At 39.5% G+C, this 20499-nt stretch overlaps 1 protein-coding gene and 1 pseudogene across 18 annotated transcripts in view; both read right to left on the bottom strand.

Annotated features, from left to right (window-relative positions):
- The window catches only part of cadpsa (Ca2+-dependent activator protein for secretion a), a 242163-nt gene that overhangs the window by 129137 nt on the left and 92527 nt on the right, over positions 1–20499 (bottom strand). For 12 of the 18 annotated variants that reach the window (XR_009790075.1, XR_009790076.1, XR_009790078.1 and 9 more), the window contains exons 12-18: positions 16486–16622; positions 16217–16404; positions 15724–15894; positions 11401–11502; positions 11250–11313; positions 9481–9604; positions 5505–5573 (exon numbers count right to left, since the gene is read on the bottom strand). Coding sequence is in view for 14 of the 18 variants with exons in the window: in XM_061784285.1 (XP_061640269.1) it covers positions 5505–5573; positions 9481–9604; positions 11250–11313; positions 11401–11502; positions 15724–15894; positions 16217–16404; positions 16486–16622 (855 nt within the window). In the remaining 4 variants the exon portion in view is untranslated. The remainder of the gene's footprint in view (positions 1–5504; positions 5574–9480; positions 9605–11249; positions 11314–11400; positions 11503–15723; positions 15895–16216; positions 16405–16485; positions 16623–20499) is intronic. The other 6 variants (XM_061784292.1, XM_061784298.1, XM_061784295.1 and 3 more) reach the window with 3 other exon arrangements.
- LOC133484245 (5S ribosomal RNA) lies at positions 3352–3470 on the bottom strand (annotated as a pseudogene).

The following is a 20499-nucleotide window of genomic DNA, read 5'->3' as shown; positions in this document are numbered from 1 at the left end:
GGCTGACAGCTCCCACAGAATGGGACTTCTGTACTGTTGTAATGAGGACTTGTTGGAACATCCTGATGTCTCTTATGGCAGAACTAAAGTCAGATTTTTGTAGCATAGTATGTCTTATATCTACCTGGCTTTTTTATATCCTATTTACTCATTGTAAAACACTTGGAAACTACAGTCTCTTCATATATGTAACCAATCAACTTCTGTCTTCTTTCTTGTAATTTTTTTGTGTTAAACCACCAAATGGGAAATACCAAATCTATCGTAATGCATGCAAGATGCCCTAGTAGACAAGAGTAGTAGTAGTAAAAATACTGCCATTAAAACATTTTCAGCACAACTTCTTGTGATTCTGTTTTCACAACAATGACCTAAGTCAGTACATACTTTAGTTTAGTTACACTGGACTACTGTGTATCCTCTAAAGTCAATTGCCACTGCGGTTGCACAATTCTGAATTCAACCCAATTTTTAGGAAACAATATATATTTGTAGTTAGATGAAACATTGGAGTTCAAATCACACATGATGTTAAGTAAAAGACTATATGTTTTAGTTTTTCTTTGGCTTTTTGGCAACCCCAACAAGGGGTGTTAAGAAACAACTAGCATTAGGAAGTTATGTGAAGTAGGGCAAGTCACATTCAAGCAGTAAAGACCTCTGCATTACAATATGCCTTGTTGACCAAGTTAAGGCATAGCATTGTGTGAAATGGATATTTTACACTGGTTAACTCCTATTTACACCTGTCTAAATAAGAATATTTAAAAATTCCAAAGGTGCTGTGCTGTGTTGTGCCTTTGTCATTAATGAATTCTTCTTCTTTTCCTTTCGGCTTGTCCCTTTAGGGGTCGCCACAGCACGTCATCCTTTTCCATGTAACCCTATCTCCTGCATCCTCCTCTAGAACAAGAACTGCCCTCATGTCTTCCCTCACGACATCCATCGACCTTCTCTTTGGTCTTCCTCTAGCTCTCTTGCCTGGCAGCTTCATCCTCATCATCCTTCTACCAATCCATCCATCCATTTTCTGAACCGCTTCTCCTCACTAGGGCCGCGGGCGTGCTGGAGCCTATCCCAGCTATCATCGGGCAGGAGGCGGGGTACACCCTGGACTGGTTGCCAGCCAATCGCAGGGCACATACAAACAAACAACCATTCGCACTCACAGTCACACCTACGGGCAATTTAGAGTCTCCAATTAATGCATGTTTTTTGGGATGTGGGAGGAAACCAGAGTGCCCAGAGAAAACCCACGCAGGCACGGGGAGAACATGCAAACTCCACACAGGTGGGGCCGGGGATTGAACCCGGGTCCTCAGAACTGTGAGGCTGACGCTCTAACCAGTCAGCCACCGTGCCGCCCCTTCTACCAATATACTCACTATTTCTCCTCTGGACGTGTCCAAACCATCGAAGTCTGCTCTCTCTAACTTTGTCTCCAAAACATCGAACCTTGGCTGTCCCTCTGATGAGCTCATTTATAATTTTATCCAACCTGGTCACTCCGAGAGCGAACCTCAACATCTTCATTTCCGTCACCTCCAGCTCTGCTTCCTGTTGTCTCTTCAGTGCCACTGTCTCTAATCCGTACATCATGGCTGGCCTCACCACTGTCTTGTAGACTTTGCCCTTCATCCTAGCAGAGACTCTTCTGTCACATAACACACCTGACACCTTCCTCCACCCGTTCCAACCTGCTTGGACCCGTTTCTTCACTTCCTGCCCACACTCACCATTGCTCTGGACAGTTGACCCCAAGTATTTAAAGTCCTCCACCCTTGCTATCTCTTCTCCCTGTAGCCTCACTCTTCCCCCACCACTCCTCTCATTCATGCACATATATTCCACCTTACTTTGGGTAATCTTCATTCCTCTGCTTTCCAGTGCATGCCTCCATCCTTCTAACTGTTCCTCCACCTGCTCCCTGCTTTCACTGCAGATCACAATGTCATCTGCAAACGTCATGGTCCACTGGGATTCCAGTCTAACCTTATCTGTCAGCCTATCCATCACCACTGCAAACAGGAAGGGGCTCAGGGCTCTGCACATCACCCTTGTTTTTAAAAATGGGCACCAGCACACGTTTCCTCCATTCCTCAGGCATCTTCTCACGCGCTAGAATTCTATTGAACAAGCTGGTCAAAAACTCCACAACCACCTCTCCTAGATGCTTCCATACCTCCACAGGAATGTCATCAGGACCAACTGCCTTTCCATTTTTCATCCTCTTTAATGCCGTTCTAACTTCCCCCTCACTCATTCTCTCATTGCCATTTCCTGGTCCACCACACTTGCTTCTTCTACTCTCACTTCTCTCATTTTCCTCATTCATCAACTCCTCGAAGTATTCTTTCCATCTATCTAGCACACTACTGGCACCAGTAAACATGTTTCCATCTCTATCCTTAATCACCCAAACCTGCTGCACATCCTTCCCATCTCTATCCCTCTGTCTGGCCAACCTGTATAGATCCTTTTCTCTTTCTTTAGTGTCCAATCTGGCATACATGTCATCATATGCCTCTTGTTTGGCCTTTGCCACGTCTACCTTTGCCCTATGTCGCATCTCAATGTATTCCTTTCGCCTCTCCTCAGTCCTTTCAGTGTCCCACTTCTTCTTAGGTAATTTTTTTTCTTGTATGATTTCCTGTACTGTGAAGTTCCACCACCAAGTCTCCTTCTCTCCTTTCCTGCCAGAAGATACACCTGGTACTCTCCTGCCTGCCTCTCTGATCCACTAATCACATTATACATAACACCCTCAATTTCAAGTTTCAGCCTCATCACTCGATCTGATTTTCACCTCCATGACATTCTTAGCCAACTCTTCTTTTAAAATAACCCCGACTCCATTTCTCTTCCCATCTCCACCATGGTAAAATAATTTAAACCCTGCCCCTAAACTTCTAGCCTTACTGCCTTTCCACCTGGTCTCCTGGACACACAATATATCAACCTTTCTCCTAATCATCATGTCAACCAATTCCCGAGATTTTCCTGTCATAGTCCCAACATTCAAAGTCCCCGCATTCCGTTCTAGGCTCTGTGCTTTCATCTTCTCTTTTCTGCCGAAGAACCCACTTTCCACCTCTTCGACTTCGACCTACAGTAGCTGAATTTCCACCGGTGCCCTGCAGATTGACGGTGCCGGTGGCGGACGTTGTTAACCCGGGCCACGACCGATCCGGTATAGAATTCTTTGGATGAACGCCCATATTTGTTTGGCAAAGTTTTAAGCCGGATGCCCTTCCTGACGCAACCCTCTGCATTTATCTGGGCTTGGGACCGGCCTACAGTTTGCACTGGCTTGTGCCCCCTATAGGGCTGCATTCCCCCCATAGGTCTGCATTCTTACAGCACATGGTATTCCCAAGCGGTCTCCCATCCAAGTACTAACCAGGCCCGCCCCTTCTTAGGTTCCGAGATTGGATGAGATCAGACGTTCTCAGGGTAGTATGGCCATAAGCCAGAGGAGAAAGCGCGGATCGAACCAGCATCGTCAGAAGATGAGGTATTGTTTTAAACACCAGACCAGTTCACCTTGAATAATGCCTGGATTAGACTACAAAACAAATTTGATCTCTCAAGATGGTACTATGCCAAACTACTGCCATAAAATCCTGCTGTGATTTCAGAACACTGCCCACACTACACAACGTACTGTATATTACAATATCACCATATCCCGTATTTTACGATCATAGGGATGAACTTGTCAAAACAAGCTGTTGGGGGAGGTGGGACTGGAAAACGTGTCAACACTACCGGATATACTGTAACTCTTACAATGTCGCTAGTCTTGATTGCGGAAATGTTTTGTGTTGAAAAAAAAAAAGAACGGAAGAAAAAACATGCTCTCGAGACGACGGCTTGGGTTGTCCCTTCAAGGAGAGGTTTGCGTTAATGGTCACATACTTTTATTTTATTTTATTTATTTATTTTGTTATTTGTCCTGTTCGGCTGTTAGGTCATACAGAAAGGAAGATCTGTATCCCTTTTTATGCCGGAACAGTTTTACTTTGTCACAGTTGACTTTTTAAGCTGTCACTGTGGTTTCTTTGTATTCTTTTAATACCACAAGCAACCGCTAACTCTTCCCATGTGGTCTCTTATGTCACAAAATATGTAAAGGGGCCAAATTGATATCATGATGAACACTGTATGCTTTCGTTCTGTTATAAATGAGATGCATGCTACAGCCCAGGGTTAGGGTTACTTCAGTAAATCATTGTCAGTTAATACAGTTTGTCACTACATCTACAAATACAAGTTAAAACTCTACCATGCAAAGCGAAAGCCATATACTCTATCAACAACACCCAGAAACGCTGCCAGATTTTCTGGGTCCCGGCTCATCTAAGATGGACTGACTCAAAAGGAAAATTGTGCTGTGGTCTGCCGAGTCCACATTTCCAATTGTTTTTTGGAAATCATGGATGTCGTGTTCTCTGGGCCAAAGAGAAAAAGATAATCCGGATGGTTATCAGCGTAAAGTTCCAAAGCCAGCCAATGCTGCATTTGCCATGCTTTTCCTAGTCTACAATATTACTGCATTCTACCTCCAAGTCTTGAGATGAAATCTTGTTGCACAGGAACAGATTGTTCTGGTACAGTCTGATTTACTGTTTACAAGCTGCAAGAGCTTGACTTCTAACCATGTGTCCACTCCACTTCAAGATATTAGATTTAACATATTTACACATTACAAATTTCAGTAGCAGTAAGGTATTTACTGTACATGTACTAAAAAGTCTTGTTGCTCCTATGTAATTGTTCTGAGTGCAACGACTCAAGGTAGTTTGTTTTCTGGCCAGGATTAAATTAACAGGAAAGGCAGAATAGACACATTATCACCTGAATCCTCCATTTTTTCCTCAGGAAAGGAGGTAGATAAAAGAGGGAACATTTCAGGGAGGAAGAGAGAAATGTAAGGTTCATTTTGCAGAATCAGAAAGTAATTGTAAAAAAACAACAGAGATGAACAGAAAACACAAATAACCTCATTTTTGAGCCAATCCAGTATCGAACAATGCAGCAAATACCCTAAAAAGTTATAATTTATACAAAAGGAATGCCAACATCATCAGTTGTTGACGGTGATTAGAAACCAGCATACTTTCTAGCTACAACATTGTCCATATTGCAGTTTATTGAATGGCCAAGTTACTGAATGTAAGATGACTTAGAGACCCAAAAATCATATAATTTAAAGTCTGTAGCATGTTTTTGTCTTCTCAAGTGTATAATGATCTTAAACATGGAAGGAGATACACATAAGCAAAGTAAAAATGCATTCAAGTTGCAGACAGACAATATGAAAGGCTTATTGTGTAGAAGGCTGTCAAGAAATTGACAAGTGCACATTTTAGACTGAAACAAAATATTTAAGTGCTTTAAAAAGAACAACACTGTAATGTTACTTGTTCTGGTGGCTGTGCATGCTGGTTGCAATAGAAACATGAAGGTAGAGGATGAGGCTGGGAAATGAAGGAAGTACTCACGAATGGTTAAATCCATCACTTGAGACGCCAAGCAGAAGACAGGATGCTCATACATCTCTCTCTTTTTCCCTACAGAGAAAGAGGGAGGATACCGAGGCATGCGAGAGGCCCGGGTCAGAGAGGATGGCCATAGTGGTCAGTAGTGTTCGATTTTCAGGGCCATTTCTACACCATATACGGTATGTGTATTCTTCAACTGGGTATTTTAAATTTCAGTAAAATGTGCCTTGACTGGTCAAATATAGAATCAGTTTGTTCATCTATAATTATCCAAAGGATCCTTTCTACAAACCTCTATTGCAATAAAGTTGGGACATTGTGTAAAATGTAAATAAAAGAATACAATAATTTAATAATTTATTTTTTCCAATAATTTCCTTTTCAACCTATATTTACTTGGGTTAAGGTTGCTTCAGTAAATCATTGTCAGTTAACAGAGTTTGTCACTACATCTACAAATACAAGTTAAAACTCTACCATGCAAAGTGAAAGCCATATATTATTTGGACTGACGCAAAACGAAAAGTGTGCTGTGGTCTGCCGAGTCCACATTTCAAATTGTTTTTGGAAATCATGGATGTCGTGTCCTCTGGGCCAAAGAGAAAAAAGGCAATCTGGATTGTTATCAGCACAAAGTGATGATACTGTATGGGGTGTGTTACTTCCAATGGCATGGGTAACTGTGAAGGCACCACTTATGCTAAAAGGTACACAGAGGTTTTGGAGCAACATAAGCTTCCATCCAAGCAATGTCTTTTTCAGGGATGTCACTGTTTGTTTCAGCAAGACATTGTCAAGCCACCCTTTGTTACAATAGCGTGGCTTAGTAGTAAAAGAGTGTGAGTACTCGAGTGGCCTGCCAGTAGTCCAGACCTGTCTCCCGAAAATGTGTGGCGCGTTATAAAGCGAAAAATACGACAGTGGAGTGGACTGTTGAGTAACAGAGATTGTACATTAAGCAAGAATGGGAAAGAATTCCACTACAAAGTTTCAGCAATTAGGTTCATCAGTTCAGTGGAAGTCCTGGACCAAATGACGGCCTGTGCGACGCCCCTAGATTGCGAATGTCGCCTTGGGCGGCTGCCCATATCGCCCGGATCAGAAACGGCCCCTGCCTCAGCTCACAAATGCTTATTGAGTCTTGTTAAAAGAAATTCTGACGGAAAAAAACATCACTGGAATTGGGGTTTGTACACACTGTATATTTTTGTCCAGTGGTACAACTACCACACTCCAACTATTGTGTGGACCTTTTGCCACTCATGAATTTTATTTTTCTGAATGGATGATACCCATTCATCATTTCCAGATCATGGAATTTGAAAGTTGCCATATTAAAAAATTATGAGTTTGATGGAATCAATGAAAAAGTTATTTATATATCTTAATTGCAAAGACCAAAAGTCATATTATATGACATTGTTATATAGAACAACGTTACAATAATACGAGCACAGCTGCGTGCGCGTTCTTCTTCATTGATTTTTGCCACTCTCTGTCGGGGTTGGCGGACTGTAGGCATCGAAACTGGGAAACGATTTTTTTTTTATTTAAAGCATTCCAATTGGTTCTCGATTTTCGATGTCCAACCCTACACACTACACATATTTCTGTCAGACTAAGGCATTAATGTTCCTTATTATTCTTAATTTTGTTGAACATGCCCAGACTGAGTTAAATTGTTTTAAAAGGATAAAGCTCATAAAATTTGCATGTCTCCGCTAATCATTTCCTAATTTATAGTGTTTAAGAGCTCTTCACTTTCTTTCTTTTGTTTGTGTTTGTGTTAAATGTGTGTAATGTTTTGATTACATTGCATTGATTTCATTTTCATACTTCTGTGACAGTTTACAGTTATAAGAATGAGTGCAATGTTTTTTCATCCCTCTTCATTCGTCATTAAAGTGAGCGTTTAATTGTTTTTAACAAAAAAAAAATAGACTGGTTCTGCTTCAACAATTAATAATGTTACTTAAAATATGCCTGTACATTTCATGAAGGTTTTATGATGGCCATAGTTTGGACACTGTGGCCAATTAGTCAAAATATAATTAATCTCAATTCATTGAATGTCGACCAAATTGAAATGTGCCGATGTCACAGAACAGATTGTGGTGAAACTTTTGAGGTACCAATGTATTCTCAAATCAGTGTCACAGGGGATGAGCAATGGCGTGTCAACACCAAAGGCAGGTAAAAGCAAATGACAAAGGTTTTGTCAGTATCACTCCACATTGTTATTTCTAGATAACAAAAAAGAAATGATTTATCCAACCATCGGTTAGCTTAATGGGAACTGTCTTGTTAAGTGGAGGCTCGTAAGGTTGTTGGGCAGTCTGCTTTGGATTAACCATTCGTTTCACAGAGCAGAGGCAGATCAGAAAAGTCTGCATGTTTTTCCTCAGATGTCAAGTAGCACAGTAGTATGAGAGGAGGGGTTTTGGGGCTAGATAATCAACAATCAGAAGAGGGATGCTAAAGTGTGACTTCTACGTTTGTTCAGGCAGGTGATAGTTTCTTTACAGACATCATCTTTCAATAGACAAATTTAAGAGGTTTGATGGTGGTTGGATTTCTGTTAATACAGTCAATGTTGGGCAATATATGCTATATATTTTTGATTATCAAAAACAAACCTTTTATTACACTCTCATCACTCTATTTTTAATCATATAAAGTCACGTTAACATTCTGTCATCTGATTTGGTGACGTGTGTTCTGCCCACTGACAATATCTGGTTCTGACAGAAGTGTAGGTTAATGCAACTTCATTGTCAATGTGTATATTGGTGAGATCAACAACAATCAATCAATTGAACAATCAGTATCTTTTGTAGAACGCAGCTTCGGACATCACGTTCAACTAACTGTAAAAAGATGCTATGTGTGGTTTTAAAATATAAGGCTTATTTACACTAACACATTCAGTTACAATATGTGAGTAAAATCCAAACTGAAATGGTGCTCTACACACAGTATGTTGCAATAAACATGGTTTTGAAAAGCAAATGTTGTGTAAGTAAAATGTCCCCAGAAAAAGGCTTTAGCTTTTCAGTTGTATCACATGTAAGTTTTACCTTGTTCCACACACTTACAGTACTATAAGGAGTGGAAAAACATACATTTATTAAGGGTCTGTTTATTTCATCGACTAGGCATTTTTTGCTGACAAAGCTGTGTCAACAAACTGTTACATGCTGCTGTGTTTGTAGTTGAGATTCAAGTGTAATTCTTTAAAAGACATGGAATTTTTAAAAAAACATTTGATGTCTGCTAAAGAAAACCTGCTCCAACACAAATACAGTATGAGCTGCCATAGTAGACAGTGTCAGTATGATTCGTTTATTGGTCTTCATGTTGTTAAATACCAGGGAGTGAGCAGCAAGTACCAATAGACAAGGGGAAGGGAGGGGTGAGTATGGTCATCAGAGTGCAAGGCAAAGGGAGGGGAACTTCTATTCAGCTGTAAGAATGACCAAATAGAGATAAAGCCAATGTAAGACTCAGCTGAAAGAGAAGCTGAGGCATGGTGGAAGCCAGCAAAGAGAATAGTGGAGAATTGAATGCATTTTTACTTACTCTTCATTTGCAACTATTTAAAAAAGGCAGTCTGAGCAAGCATACATTCTGTATAAGGCACTTGTCACTTAAAACAAAAACATATAGTACAGAAGTACAGTATATAATTGGAGAGGCTGTGAAGAAAAACAAGGATAATAATAATAATAATAATATGCACTATTAGAAAAGTTCTTTTTCTAACTCTATAGCCTTGAAATTGAAAAAGGAAAATAAGTCCAAAAACAGTTAAACGTTTTCCTGTAAGGATAATACTGTACAGTATCAATATGATCTGCTCGTAACATTTGAGTCCAAAAATCACTGTACTCAGAAAGGAAAGAGTTTTCATTAGTGCAGGCGGTTTTCATGCTACAACAGTACCATTACACCACATTGTGATGTATTAGTAGCTTACCTTCCAGTTTAGCGTACTCTGACAGGCGCTGGTAATTGATCAGAGCTGCTTGCTCCAGACACTTACGGATCACAGCTTTGACTTCTTCTTGTGGAACCGGGGTCACAACATCTTTCATCAAAACCTTACAGGAAGGAAGGAAGTTTTTCATTTTCTGTATGCCAATGAACATCAACATTATTAACATTATCATTATTAACATATTGAGAGGATTGGTCATTACTTTCATGGAACACTAACAGAAATTTGGTCATACAGTGGACCCCGCTATTTGCAAGGTATTGGGACAGAGGCTGCAAATAAACAATTGACACTCCCAAAAAAGCGATTATAAATGCCTATAGTACCTATAGTAATTTATCGGATATAATGTGCACCCATGTATAATACGCACCCCCAAAGTTGACCTCAAAATTCTGGAAAACCCTTCTACCTATGTATAATGCATTTTTACAATGCATGATTTTGCTTCTACCCATATGATCAAAACATCAAGTATTATCTGTATTTTGTTAGGTTTTTTTTCAAATAATTATTCTGAAGTTAAGCACTTTATTTTAACATGTAATACTTTTTTTATTTACTTGCTCTTATTTTGAAAGTCACAGCCCTACTTTTATTTAGTAAATGAGAAAACACACAGTTGTGCTCATATGTTTGATTACCTAGGCCGAATTTGTAAGATGGATACAATTCTTTAAAGAAAACATGAAGGGCCAGGCGAAACACATTTAATTTTATTTTAATGGGATTCAAATGAAACGGTCAAGCATTTCAGAAAAGCATTATCATCAAACAAAACATAACCATAAACAATTAATGATGGTTGTTGTTCAGTCATATTTAAAAAAAAAATTCACAAATTCTGCCAGGGTATGTAAACTTATGAGCACAACTGTATATTTATGCAGTCATTTGTACCCCCTGTCATATTGGAATGAAAGTGAAGGCTACACCTTTTTCATAACCACTAGGTGGCGGTGGCATATTAGAATGAAAGTGTACACCTTTCTCATAACCTCTAGGTGGCGATGGCATATGAGAATGAAAGTGTACACCTTTGTCATAACCTCTAGGCCGCAGCATACATTTATAAAATGTGAAAGTTTTTGGCATTTTCTCCTATACCTATGTATAATGCGCACTATTGACATTTGACAATTTTTTTGGGGGAAAAAATGCTCATTATACACGAGAAATTACGGCAATAGTTTAAACAATACAAATACCACCAACAATGATCCCAAAACACTAATTGCATTATAAATACTGAAGAACATCTTTAAAAAATTGCTATACCCTTAAAAATGCAGTACAGTAAATAGTGTATCACCACTGCCCGACAAGACTACAGCAATAGCTCTACTGCATGACATCACAGATGTCACACCCAGTCGCCGTGTTTGTTGCAGTGGGATATTTTAACCGCTGTTACCTCTGACTCTTCTCCCAAAGTACATACAGTACATATAAACATACATACATACACAGTGGACTGGATTTTGCTGCAAAAATTAAAACAAAATAAAAATTCTGACTTTTGTTGCCATGTTACAGAAAATTGGAACTCCAGTTGTAGATGGGTTTTTCTGCGAATAATTGAAGATGGGTTAAAAAAAAGAAAATAATTCTGCAACTAGGAGAATTCACAATTGCTGAACCGCAAATATGCGGGGGTCGACTGTTCTATTGAATAATATGCTTTTTACAGTACAGCACAGATATGAGGTACTGACAAATCTAATCAGGAGGTGATACCCATCACTCACCCTTTCAAGCAAAGATAGAGTTGCTTTCAGTGCACCCTCTGGTCGTCCAAATGGAAAGCAGTACCTTTTGTAGATAGTGTTACATTTGGTTATTCATACTGCTGTTAGGTTCATCGTGACCACCAAATATAATTGTTGGATATTTTTTTACCGGAAATGTGTAATCTGGTTTTCCAATAGCACGCGAAGCCTTTCTTTGATCTCCTCAAAACGTTCCTTTTCCTCCACAGTTACAGTACCAATACCGTCCGGTCTGAAACATGACAGAATAAGTTCAAGAGCAACACTGGCAAGCATTCATTAACATGGAGAAAGTCATTCAGGAAAGCACTGGAGAGTTCACAGCAATGGAACACTTTCAAATTACAACCAGGGTGGGATCGTTAATAACTTTATAACTTAGTATTTGCTTATATATACTTCATGCAGCTTCAGACAAGAAACCCTTGAAGACACCATCTTCACTGTCATTTGCTATCTGAAAATATGGCATATTTTAAATGTGAAGTTCTATTTGGATATCAATAAATAGGGCTTGTCAAGCAGGTGTGCATCTCTGAGTATGTGCATCTCGACTGTGTTTATCCTATGTGACATGGTTGGGCCTGGGTGGAGTGTGAGCAGAGTGCATGTGACAGGAGAGGCGCTGGACTGGTGGCTGTGACAGTATGATGAGAAGCAGGAGACATGACACACCCTCTATCCATCACCCCCTGCCGACCCCCACCTCTTTTTGACATGTCCTTTCGATGGACAACGGGAAACTGCACGCGTGTTTAGGAGAGGGTGTTAGTAAAACACACTGGAGTGTTTCATTAGTGCGCTGTTTGATATCAAAGGGTACAGTACAAGCATGTTTAGTTAGCATCAGCCACCATCTAATCCGGACACCCGCTTCAAATTTCATGAACATTTCAAGAGACTGTCGCTCGTATTTGTAGACATTACTGCTGAAAATTAAGAGAAGATGGCTCAAAGCTTTGAATTTGTAAACCGGTTGCTATCACTGGCACTGCAATTGCATTTGTTTACTGTACGAGTGGTTTGATAATAACCAACGAGGTTAGGGGATTTTAGTTTAAATCTGAATGTACTGTATTTAGAGGACCATCATATAAAAACAAATGGTCAATGCATTGACCTGGAATATATGATAGAAATCTATTTACTCTGTGTTTAGTAAGTTCAGCATATGAATATACCTACTAAGTTTTGGTGATCACAATATATACAAATTTCAAAATCATACATTGTAATTTTTTTGTAATATTTATTTTGTGGCAAAGCTGGCAAATGTGAAGGGGCACAATAATAATAATAATAATAATAATAAGAAGAAGGATCATTACAATATGAAACTGCCTCATCTTTCACATGGAGGCAAGAATTATAAAAGGAACATTTCACAGCAATTACGACTCCGGGCTTTTTTTTTTTTTTTTTTTTCTCAGCAACACTTTGTTCTTTGTTAGCTTCCTCATGTTTGTATAACCTGATGACCTCACAGCTTCAGAGTGAAGTCAACTAAAGGAGCCATGGGTGACAGACAGCCAGCTAGCAACAAATTACGTGAGGTAATAAAATATATAACAAACACATTCAATCTACTGCAATAGTAGTAATTAATATGAATTCATTCCAAACACATGCATTGTACATTAGTATCCTTAAAAATCTGTACAGCATTTTGGATCATCTTTTTATAGTTTATTTTAATAATAGAAACATGTAAAGTTATTTAATTTTGTTTTATGTATGAAATAGTAATTTTTTTGACATTGAAAGAAATGTAGATAAGCTTCCCTCTAATAGGATTAGTCAATTTAATACAATTCCTGAAAAAAAAATATTTTGCTAAATTAATTTCACACCACAAAAAAAAAATGAGTATTTTTGGCGCAGCTGGGAAAAAAATGCTGCGTTTGAGCTTTTCTGCTACAAAACCTTACCACATGAATTGTTTTTGTAATATATTTGCACTGGAAAATATTAAAAACAAGACATTATGTCTCTAAAATAAGTGGGAAAAATATCTGCCAATGGAACTAGTAAGACCTGACTTGATAAGATTCTTGAAATCTTAAAAAATAACAATGATGCATTTTGTATTATTAATAGCAGAAATGTTAATACTATGATATTAAGACGTCATTATTTCATGTATCTATGATAGAGACATCTTTTAACAGATTATTTAAACAGACATGACATGAATCTGGACGCAAGTCAAGTCGTGACACTGTAGCAGGCGGTGGAGAAACTGAGCACAACTTACTGCATCAACATCTCTTGGCCAACAGGCTACTCGAAGGGTTCGGGGAATTGATGTTTGGGAGGGGGTTGGTCTGGTTGAAGTCTGTGGCGTTTTTGTATGGACGTGCAGCAATGTCGGCAGGAGAGACGTTCAATCATCATAAATGACAACCTGTCAATCTGTCATGCCTGCGCCTCAAGGCAATACGGACGAACTGGCCAAGCTAGTTCGTCCATATTCCGTTGACACACTTAATATGTGTGGATTTCACTGTTTAGGATAATTTATTCGAAGGTATACATGTAGGCATATCGTTACTTATAGCACTAGCAGGATGACATTTGTTTCTAAAATGAATACACACTGAAAAGTTTGCCCTCTTAAGAGTAACAGATTTTACCTTCAGGTCTAAAACAAATAAATACAAGTCAAGTCAAGTCATAATCACTTCTGGGAGAAGAAAAGAAAACTGTAGTTGGGCCTTTTATACATTTATCATTATACAGCTCATTTTTATTTATCTTGTCCAGGCCTATCAGGGAGGACCTCCATCTTTATGTCAGTGTTTGTCAGGAGGATAGAGGGAAGCATGAATGAATGGACAAGGATGGGTTGTGTTGGAGGGTAGAGGGGCAGACACCTCCCTTGACTTCTTTCCTCAACACCACAGTGGTACTTGTCAATTTTGGTTATGCTTCATCTGAGATGTTGACATACAGTATTTGATGTCCAAAGCTTATCAAATCTAATTCGACATGAGTTCAATACAACAACTTGGAAATACAGCGTACATTGTTTATCAAAGCCAAAATTCATAGCAGGATGCCTGAACTCAACAATTTTCCTCATCTTCATTAAATAAGTCATCAAAACAGAGAGGTTGTGGGGGAGCCGGAAGAGGTGGGGTACACCCCAGACTAGTAGCCAGCCAACCCCAGGTATACAAGGCATATATACACTTGTAGATAAACAGCCATTCACACCCACATTCTAAACTTTGGACAATTTAGAGATTTCAATTAGCCTAACATGTAGCTTTTTGGAATGTGGGAGGAAGCTGGAGTACTTGGAGAAAACCCACTCCCCCGTGGACATGGAATGGCATAAAATAGTGTGAACAGCAAGAGGCTTAATTTTAATATATACTGTATTCTTAAAATCTTCAGTGTTGCATAAGACAGGGGTGCCACATGTACGGTCCACAGGGACGTTGTGTCTGTCAGGAAAATTTTATTTCATTTAGACATATTATATATATATTTATACAAACTTTTATTTTGAAACTCGTGCTTTTATTTTGACACACGCAGCGTAGAACTGGAAGTGTTTGTGTTGTACCTGCATGGAGCTGAGAGAGAAAAAAAGATTGCCGTACTTCCAATCCACATATGCACTAAGAAACTTTGTGTAACTCGTGCAACGCTTGTATCATATCATGATGTTGTTTATTAAGTAATTGTGTACCTCATGTGCAAATATGTACATCCAATTAAAAACGAGTTTGTGTCGTTAATTGTGACATGGGTTTATTAAAAAAGACCAGATAAAACCGATAAAAATGGGTGAGTTGCTTGAAACAAACAAATCATGCGAGTGACTCACTGTGGTGACCCCTGATAAGGAAAATCTGAAATTCACTTCTTTAGTGAGATGTAGGCTGCAAGCTAATTTGACGCATGCTTATAGCTGGAGATTGGTTGCTAATTGTCTGTCTCATTCATTTACTTGCTTCATTGTTTTGCAAGATTTCCAACAATAATCCATAAATGTGAATATTTCGCGAGATTTACTGTACTTGTAGTTATTTGCACCCAAATAAATGGGAACACATGGAAATGTCATTATTTATAGCTTATTAGGCCACTTGGCCCAGCCCACTTGTGATCAAATTGGGGTGAATGTGGCCTAATGTGAAGTAAAATGAGTTTGACACCCCCAGTATAAGATATGCCTCTGCTCTGCCTCTATGCCTCAACAATCATCATGCTGGGAATGGATAGGAAGAGAGTCTTCTTTTCAAATAACAAGTCATTCATTCTTAAACACCGCCTGGTCAAGGCAAATGTCCACTGCACCCTAATTCTGGTTCTGTGCCAGAATTCTTCCTGCTAACAGGGAGCTATTCCCTCACCACTACCAAGTGTTCCTCATAAGAACATTGAGATTGTCCGTGTTTTGTAAATTAAATGAGATGTTTCTAAAAATGTCAGAATAACTCACCTTTTTGGTCCTGGGAAAAGTGGGGACCTGAGATCCTTTTTCTTCATGAACTCAATGATTTTGAGTTCTTTCCTAATGCTTTGGGGAGAGGGCTCAGGGGAAGAGGGGAAAAGCCCTTGCTGTAGTTCAGCCTCTGACACTGGCCAGTTTAACAGTTCTGACACACGCTGACTAACAGGAGTTGCGTAGAGGTTTTTTTTTTAATTATTATTTTAGGGACAGTGAGGGTTATTTTTGCAAAGTGGACATGAATAGGAGGTTAGAAAGGAAATAAGAAAGAGACAAAAGAAAGATGAAAAGTTAACATGCAAACATACAAGGTGAAAACCAATACAAAGTATAAAACTTGACAGGGGTGAATACATAATGAATAGAACTTTTACACATGAGCTGTTATTCATTTAATTTGTCACAAGTGACTTCTATCAGCTAACTCTGGCGTGTTTGTGTTTGTGTGGGGAACGCCGACTATCCTCTGCAATTGTGTTTGTACCTATTTCCATGGACGTGGGAAGCACAGAAAGCAAAGCTGTAATGTAGAAGCGTTGGGTCAATCATGGCTCCATTCTCCGCCCTCTCCAATAGGTCACCCAGGTAACACAAGTGGCGATGACAGCCTCGAACTCCGTAGCGAGCGCAGTACTCGTCCAAGACAAAAACCTGACCAGGACTGAACCAGCCCTGATTGTAGCAGATGAAGCATATACCACTCTGAGACACTTTGTTCATCAAGGAACAATTTGCATTTTACAGTTTGCTTACCAGACAGGAGTAAGAGTCATTGAGTCTGTGATCTAAAGTGAGACGCTGGACCAGTTCAAAGAGTGAGGCATGGTCAAAGTTACATGGATTGGCCGAAATAAAGTCATCCATGCCATGCTTCTGGGCTCGATCCGCATCTGTGTGCAAAACCCATCCAAATAGGTGGGCAGGAGGCCGAGAGTGTGAAAGAAAGAAAGAAAGAAAGAAAAAAAGAAAGAGGAAGGAAGGAACGAACAAACGAAGGAAAAAACAAAAGAAAAAAGAATAAAAAGAGAGAAAAAAAGAATTATTATAAAAGTAGATCATTGCTATGTTGCTGTTCTTTTAATACCACATTTAGAAAGCGATCAATGTTCCTAAGTTTTTTTGCTCTGGACTCATCTCATTAGCAGTAGAATTTTACCAGTTTTACTTGTACTGCTATTTCACAGGCAGAGTAAAGAAGGGGGGGGGGGGATAAAGGAATTTAGTTTTGATAGATTTGATGGCTATGCATCACAGTTCTTTTGATGGACAACAATGCAGCAGGTGCTACTTTGTGCTTGCGGAATTAATAAGCAAGGCAAAAGGCAACTTGAGTAGAACCGATAGAGTAGTGCAAAGCACTTAGGGCCCGATTCTCCTGTTCACGCATAAGTCCTTGTTTAACCGTCTTTTCATTTACGGGCATTCTACCGTGCAGAGTTGTTGTGAATTAAGTCAGCCTTATGAAAGAGGTCGGATTCATTGACAATATTTAAGGTTATTTTATTAGTTTTTAAAATGTCTTGATGGTCTCGGGCCAGTATTTCTATCTGATATGCTTATCAACCCTCGCATGTCCTGAGGTTCTCTGGCAGTGGTCTTTTCATTGTTCCAAAAACTAGAACAAAAACCCATGAAGAGGCTGCATTCAGCCATTATGGCATATGAAAGTGATCTATAAATAAAATTTAATTTGATTTGAATGGTTGCTGTCTGGAAATCATGGAACATGGCGCTTTGTCAAAACTTGAGAATGTCAGAATCGTTGAAATCTGTGAAAAAAAATAAGCACTTTTACATTTGAAAAGGCCTACTTTGAAGGAGAGCGTTTTATTATTTATTCAGAACACTGTTCTTATGACTATGCATGTTTGGAGGTTCATCAATAAAAATAAAAAAAAGGAGGTTTGCCTATTGTGCTTTAGATTATTCATATCAATTAGCTTCACCAATCACAAATGAATAGGCCCACACTCACTAGATTGCATTAAACTGATTAGGAACTTAGTAATGCTTCGCTATTAGCCAAAGTATAGTCTAATTCAAGTATAAAAGGACTCAAATTGGTTAAAGGAATATGAGTCTAAATTCCGAGGTTCAAGGATGAAGACGTGATGGTGCAGGTGCAGTCTGTTAAAAGGCACGATAGAGTTATGTTTGGCCAGGGAAGGCTGAAGGCTGGTTCTCACCAAAAGGCTACTACCTGGGTCAAAATTGCCCAGGATGTCGCTGGCATTTGAGGGTGGAACTGTTCCGCCACTGTGTTGCAGCACAAATAAAGAGGCTTCACTGACCTCCGTGAAGAACAAAAAATCTCCGCCTACCACAGCCGCACAAGGAATTGGAGGTGGCCCACCAGCTACCAGCAAATTTAACTGCACTGGAGGAAGAAGTTGCATCCACGCTCCCAATACTGGATGTGCTTGAAGAGGGGCGTGGAGTAGATACAGATGAAGGTCTGTACCTATCGTGCCACTTTTCAAATTAGTGTACATATAAAATGTACAACAACGTTAATAACTTGAAACAACAATATTTTTCCTTTATTTTACATTTTCCACTTGAAAGAGTGCGAGGACAAATACATGTGATAGCTTTCTGAAAGTCTCGTTTACAAACCCAATTCTAATGAAGTTGGGACATTGTGCAAAACGTAACTAAAAATAAAATACAATGATTTGTAAATCCTTTTCAACCTATATTCAACTGAATACACTACACAGACAAGATGTTTAATGTTCAAACTGATGAACGTTATTTTTTTTTTTTTTTTGGCAAATTTCGCTCATTTTGAATTTGATGCCTGCAGCACTTTCCCAAAAAGTTGTGACAGGTGCAACAAAAGACTGGGAAAGTTGAAGAATGCTCCAAAAAAAACTTGTTTGGAACCTTCCACATGTGAACAGGTAAATTGGAAACAGATGAGTGTCATGATTTGGTATAAAACAAGCAATCCCGCAAGGCTCAATTGTTCACAAGCAAGGATGGGGTGAGGTTCACCACTTTGTGAACAACTCTCTGAGCAAATAGTCCAACAGTTTAAGAACAATGTTTCTCAACGTAGATTCATTCATTCATTCATCTTCCGTTCCGCTTACCCTCACTAGGGTCGCGGGCATGCTGCAGCCTATCCCAGCATTCTTCGGGCGAGAGGCGGGGTACATCCTGAACTGGTCGCCAGCCAATCGCGGGGCACATAGAAAAAAACAACCATTCGCGCACACATTCACACTGAAGGGCAATTTAGAGTCCTCAATCAACCTACCACGCAGGTTTTTGGGATGTGGGAGGAAACCGGAGTACCCGGAGTACCCGGAGAAAACCCACGGAGGCACGGGGAGAACATGTAAACTCCACACAGGCGGGGCCAGGATTTGAACCCCGGTCCTCAGAACTGTGAGGCAGATGTGCTAACCACTCGTTCACCGTGCAGCCTCTCAACGTACAATTGCAAGGAATTTAGAAATTCCATCATATACTGTTCATAATATCATCAAAAGATTCAGAGAATCTTGAGGAATCTGTGCATGTAAGCGGCCAGGCTGAAAACTAACATTGAATACCCGTGAACTTCGATCCCTCAGACGGGACTGCATTCAAAACTGGCATTATTGTGTAAAGGATATTGCCACGTGGGCTCAAGAACACGTAAAAAAACATTGTCAGTTAACACAGTTCATTGCAATATCTACAACCATGCAAAACAAAAGCCATATAGCAACAACATCCAGAAACGGCGCCAGGTTCTCTGGGCGTGAGCTCATCTTACATGAACTGAAGCAAAGTGGAAAAGTGCGCTATGGTCTGATGAGTCCACATTTCAAATTGTTTTTGGAAATCATGAACATAGTGTTCTCCGGGCCAAAGGGGAAAAGGACCATCCGGATTGTCATCAGCGCAAAGTTCAAAAGCGAGCATCTCTTATGGTATGGTGGTGTGTTAGTTCCAATGGCATAGGTAACTTGAACATCTGTGAAGGAACCACTAATGCTGCAAGGGACATTCAGGTTTTGGAGCAACATATGCTACCATCTAAACAACATATTTTTCAGGGATGTCGCTGCTTATTTCAGCAAGACAATGCCAAGCCACATTATGCACGTAAAAGTAGTAAAAGAGTGTGAGTACTAGACTGGCCTGCCAGCAGTCCAGACCTGTCTCCCATTGAAAATGTGTGGCGCATTATGAAGCGCAAAATACGGCAATGGAGACCTCAGACTGTTGAGCAACTGAAGCTGTACATCACGAAAGAATCGGAAAGAATTCCACCTACAAAGCTTCAACAATTAGTGTTCTTGGTTCCCAAACGCTTATTGAGTGGTTTTAAAAGGAAAGGTGATTTTTGAATGTGTTGCAGGCATAAAATAAATATGACTGAATAGTTGCAAAACAAATTCACAAAATGTATCAGTTTGAACAATAAATGTCTTTATTGTGTACTCAATTGAATAAAGGTTAAAATGATTTACAAATCATTGTATTCTGTATTGATTTACATTTTACACACTGTCCCAATTACATTGGAATTGGGGTTTGTACAATAAATTGTAAATGCGTCCAAACTTCATGTGTATATTAGTTTCACCTTCCCGGTGTGCTTGACTTAATACAGCCTCAGAAGCGTGTAAGAAGAAAATCGCTTAAATTGATGGGAAAATACCCAAAAGGCCAGATTTGACAGGGAATGCCACATTTTAGTATTGCTTGACCCAGAGCATGTATCTTCAATGAAGGTGCATAAAAAACAGACTTGAGTCGATGGGGGAATAC

This window comes from Phyllopteryx taeniolatus, chromosome 9 (assembly GCF_024500385.1).
Source record: "Phyllopteryx taeniolatus isolate TA_2022b chromosome 9, UOR_Ptae_1.2, whole genome shotgun sequence".
In the NCBI taxonomy this organism is placed as follows: domain Eukaryota; kingdom Metazoa; phylum Chordata; class Actinopteri; order Syngnathiformes; family Syngnathidae; genus Phyllopteryx; species Phyllopteryx taeniolatus.
The sequence above is the reverse complement of the archived record's forward strand: the minus strand, read 5'-3'. Positions and strand labels throughout refer to the sequence as shown.